At 40.6% G+C, this 5,000-nt stretch overlaps 1 protein-coding gene across 1 annotated transcript in view; it reads right to left on the reverse strand.

Moving 5' to 3' along the window:
• Positions 1–305: 305 nt before the first annotated feature.
• mrps7 (mitochondrial ribosomal protein S7) overlaps positions 306–5,000 on the reverse strand; it is a 7,137-nt gene continuing 2,442 nt past the window's right edge. The window contains exons 4-5 of the mRNA XM_062037295.1: positions 3,785–3,952; positions 306–693 (exon numbers count right to left, since the gene is read on the reverse strand). Coding sequence (XP_061893279.1) covers positions 472–693; positions 3,785–3,952 — 390 coding nt within the window. The 3' untranslated portion in view covers positions 306–471. The remainder of the gene's footprint in view (positions 694–3,784; positions 3,953–5,000) is intronic.

Raw genomic sequence — 5,000 nt, forward strand, 5'->3', positions numbered from 1 at the left:
ATAGAAGTCTTGAGAGATATTTTATTAAAAAGGTTTGAATTTCTGTAGCGTCTTTTTGTGTTTGTTCAGCAGCTGTTAATTGAGGACTTTAACTTTTTTTCCCAATAATATAATTTCTGTCGGCCATATGTAGTTTTCTTTAAAAATAAATAAAAGTCCTCAAATATACCATTTTTCTCAATTTTATATTTTCTCCCAAAATATATACCAATACATTTTATATATATATATACACACAGTACAGGCCAAAAGTTTGGACACACCTAATTTTTTGGAAACACATCCTCTTCAATATGCAGGCCTAGTTTTGTTTAAAAAATGTTGCTTTATTATGTTTTAATTTTGCAAACAATCCTAATTCAAGGTGTGCTGTATATACGAATACCCCTTGTTAGTGCACTGTCATATTGCAGCTTGTTGTGTTCATTATCTACAAAAGCACGTTGTCACCTTCCAACATCCAGTCTTTGACTACCACCAGCGGTAATGGGCGTATGCTCTGTTGGATTCGGCCATCTTGTGCATCTCGACCTTCTTCTTGAACACCACGCCCTCCTTGGCGGCGGCCACCAGCAGCTCTTGGGAGAGTTTTTCGTACATGGGCACGCGGCGGTGTTTGTTCTCTCTGCACTCCATGATCATCCACTTCATTGCGAGGAAGCGACGTCTGCTGTCTTTCAGCGGCACAGGCACCTGGGTGAGGAGAGGGTGTAGATACACGGTAAAGTGACAGCCGGTCGCTTTGGTGTATCAACTGTTATGTACAGATGCACTATATTGCCAGAAATATTTGACCACCCATCCAAATGATGAGAATCAGGTGTCCTAATCACTTGGCCCGGCCACAGGTGTATAAAATCAAGCACTTAGGCATGGAGACTATTTATACAAACATTTGTGAAAGAATGGGCCGCTCTCAGTGATTTCCAGCGTGGAACGGTCATAGGATGCCACCTGTGCAACAAATTTCTCGCTCCTAAATATTCCAAAGTCAACTGTCGGCTTTAATATAAGAAAATGGAAGAGTTTGGGAACAACAGCAACTCAGCCACCAAGTGGTAGGCCACGTGAACTGACAGAGAGGGGTCAGCGGGTGCTGAAGCGCATAGTGCAAAGACTTTCTGCACAGTCAGTTGCTACAGAGCTCCAAACTTCATGTGACCTTCCAATTAGCCCACGTACAGTACGCAGAGAGCTTCATGGAGTGGGTTTCCATGGCCGAGCAGCTGCATCTAAGCCATACATCACCAAGTCCAATGCAAAGCACGTCGCCACTGGACTCTAGAGCAGTGGAGACGCCTTCTCTGGAGTGACGAATCACGCTTTTCCATCTGGCAATCTGATGGACCAGTCTGGGTTTGGAGGTTGCCAGGAGAACGTTACATTTCGGACTGCATTGTGCCGAGTGTGAAATTTGGTGGAGGAGGAATTATGGTGTGGGGTTGTTTTTCAGAAGTTGGGCTTGGCCCCTTAGTTCCAGTGAAAGGAACTTTGAATGCTCCAGGATACCAAAACATTTTGGACAATTCCATGCTCCCAACCTAGTGGGAACAGTTTGTCCTCTTCCAACATGACTGTGCACCAGTGCACAAAGCAAGGTCCATAAAGACATGGATGACTAAGGATGATACTCGAAACCGGTTTTCCCGGTTGTTTGATAAGAAAAGAACCGAGTCCTCGGACTCGAATCCCTTTTTAAGAACCGGTACCCGTTATCGAGACCACTATAGTAAAGGAAAAGAGTTGATTCTTTATTCGAATCCCGTCCCGACCAGAAATGCTCCGTGGGACATCACAAGAAATGACGTCACGTAGCTCAGTCATTAGGCGCAGATAGCGAAAGCAGGAAAACAATGGACGGGAAAAAGCGCTCCAAGGTGTAATAAAGTTCAGAACAAAAGCTATAATCCATCGAATAACTTTACTGAGAGATTTTAGCAGGGTAAAACACATGACGAACACTTTTACGACCAACCGGAAACATAGCAACCAGGCTAGCAACGCACCTCCTTTACGGCAGCTGGCGCAACGTTCTTCAAGCAACCGCAGCACATACATATATACACAACACATCTCCCTTTTTTAACTTTTGTTTTTCTTTCCTTGTAAACGAAACAAAATCACACTGTATATATGTTGTCTGTCTAATTATAAATAATGCAGACGAGGCGTGTTGGCTGAGTTCTTGACGTTTACTTTCACACTTTTCGGGGCTACCGCGCATGCTCGTAACTCCCGTTGCATGCTGGGTAGTGTAGTTGTTATATTCTCTAGCTCATAACATTTTCCCCCCTATAAAGAAATAATGTTAATTCAATATTAAGTGTATTTCTTTTTTTAGCTTTAACTTTTCATTTTTTAGCATTGTAACCACATTTGCAAAGAACTTTTCTTTTCATAGAATTTTCTTTCAATAAAGAAATAAAGTGCGAAAATGTCAAAGCATCATAACAAACAGTTATGTTCCAATAGCAGCAGAAGTGCATTTTTTGGAGAGCTGTATTATTTCCAGTTTTGTGCCCAAGGGACTGATTTTATTTAACACTATATTATTATTTATACACCTATAGTGATCACAGAGACAGGTTGTTTTTGTGTTACTGTATATATTTGTTTCTCTGAAAAATCCCACTTAATATACTTTGGGTAACAACAGTCAATATTTATATATATATATTTTTTTTTTAGGTGGGTAACAGTCAATATTTATTTATTTATTAGATTTTATTTTTTTATTATATTAAAAAAGTGAGCTTTTGTTAAACCAAATATTGTGTGTTTTTTTCCATATACAACAACCTATTTGGACTCGATAAGAGAATCGATAAGGAATCGGTTCGATAAGAAGATTCGATAATAGGCTCGAACTCGATAATTCCTTATCAAACATCATCCCTATGGATGACAGAGTCTGGTGTGGATGAACTTGACTGGCCTGCACAGAGTCCTGACCTGAACCCGATAAAACACCCTTGGGATGAATTAGAACGGAGACTGAGAGCCAGGCCTTCTCCACCAACATCAGTGTGTGACCTCACCAATGCGCTTTTGGAAGAATTGTGGAAAAATTCCTATAAACACACTCCGCAACCTTGTGGACAGCCTTCCCAGAAGAGTTGAAGCTGTAATAGCTGCAAAAGGTGGAGCGACGTCATATTGAACCCTATGGGTTAGGAATGGGATGGCACCCATCCATCCATCCGTTTTCTACCGCTTATTCCCTTCGGGGTCGCGGGGGGCGCTGGAGCCTATCTCAGCTACAATCGGGCGGAAGGCGGGGTACACCCTGGACAAGTCGCCACCTCATCGCAGGGCCAAAGGAATGGGATGGCACTTCAAGGTCATATGTGAGTCAAGGTAGGTGGCCAAATACTTTTGGCAATATAGTGTATGACGGAGAATTACAGCCACAATGAAAACAAAAACAAATATATTTGTACTTTTTCTTTCTCAAAAGTTTACTTTTCCACAAATCAAAAAATTTATTTATTTATTTTCCTAAAATGTCAAACTTTATGGAAAATACATAACTTATTTTCTTAAAAATAAAATACCTAAAATTAGATTTTTACCTTTAGAAATAGTTTTTCTTAAGTGACTTTTTTCCAAAATCTAAAAACTTTTCTCCAAAAATGATTTAAAACTCATTTTTACACACATTTCGACAGAAATAGACTACATTTCTCAAAAGTCTTCACTTTTTTCCCTTTCAAATCTACAACTAAATAGTTTTTTTAATCCGTAGTATACAACTTATTTTCTCAACATCAAAATCAGCACTGACCTGGTAGACCCTTCCACCTCTCTTGATGCTAGCAAGACCCACGATTGGCATGCAGTTCTCTATACCCTGGTGGAAGATGGTGTAAGGGTTGCACTCAACCTCCTCTCGCTTCTCCTCCGGAGCTTTGTGGTATTTCTCCACCTGTTTCCTTTTAATATGCTCCAAAGTCTGGGGAAAATGGGTAAGATATGTTTCGACTTGTCCTCAAAATAGTGGCCCTGCTTTGGATAAACACATCAATGAAATATCTCCTTCCAATCCATATTATGAATAAGTTTACTTTACAGGCTTGGCACTCTCTGCAGTTGAGCATGTACAAAACCAGTGAAGTTGGCACGTTGTGTAAATGGTAAATAAAAACAGAATACAATGATTTGATAATCATTTTGAACTTATATCTAATTGAATAGACTGCAAAGACAAGATATTTAATGTTCAAACTGGTAAACTTTGTTATTTTTTGCAAATATTAGCTCATTTGGAATTTGAAGCCTGCAACATGTTTCTAAAAAGCTGGCACAAGTGGCAAAAAAGACTGAGAAAATTGAGGAATGCTCATCAAACACTTATTTGGAACATCCCACAGGTGAACAGGCTAATTGGGAATAGGTGGGTGCCGTGATTGGGTATAAAAGCAGCTTCCATTTTATTATCAGTCATTCACAAACAAGGACGGGGCGAGGGTCACCACTTTGTCAACATATGCAGATCGTCCAACAGCTTAAGAAAAACATTTCTCAACCAGCTATTGCAAGGAATTTAGGGATTTCACCATCTACGGTCCGTAATATCATCAAAAGATTTGGAGAATCTGGGGAGATCACTGCACGTGAGCCATGATATTACGGACCTACCATCCCTCAGGCGGTACTGCATCAAAAAGCGACATCAGTGCGTAAAGGATATCACCACATGGGCTCAGGGGCACTTCAGAAAACCACTGTCAGAAACTACAGTTTGTCGCTACATCTGTAAGTGCAAGTTAAAACTCTACTATGCAAAGCCATAGTGTATAGGTGTAGTTTATCAACAACACCCAGAAATGCTGCCGGCTTCACTGGGCCCGAGCTCATCTAAGATGGACTGATGCAAAGTGGGAAAGTGTTCTGTGGTCTGATGAGTCCACATTTGAAATAGTTTTTGGAAACTGTGGACGTTGTGTCCTCCGGACCAAAGAGGAAAAGGACCCTCCGGATTGTTGTAGGTGCAAAGTCCA

Source organism: Entelurus aequoreus, linkage group LG25 (assembly GCF_033978785.1).
Source record: "Entelurus aequoreus isolate RoL-2023_Sb linkage group LG25, RoL_Eaeq_v1.1, whole genome shotgun sequence".
NCBI classification, from domain to species: domain Eukaryota; kingdom Metazoa; phylum Chordata; class Actinopteri; order Syngnathiformes; family Syngnathidae; genus Entelurus; species Entelurus aequoreus.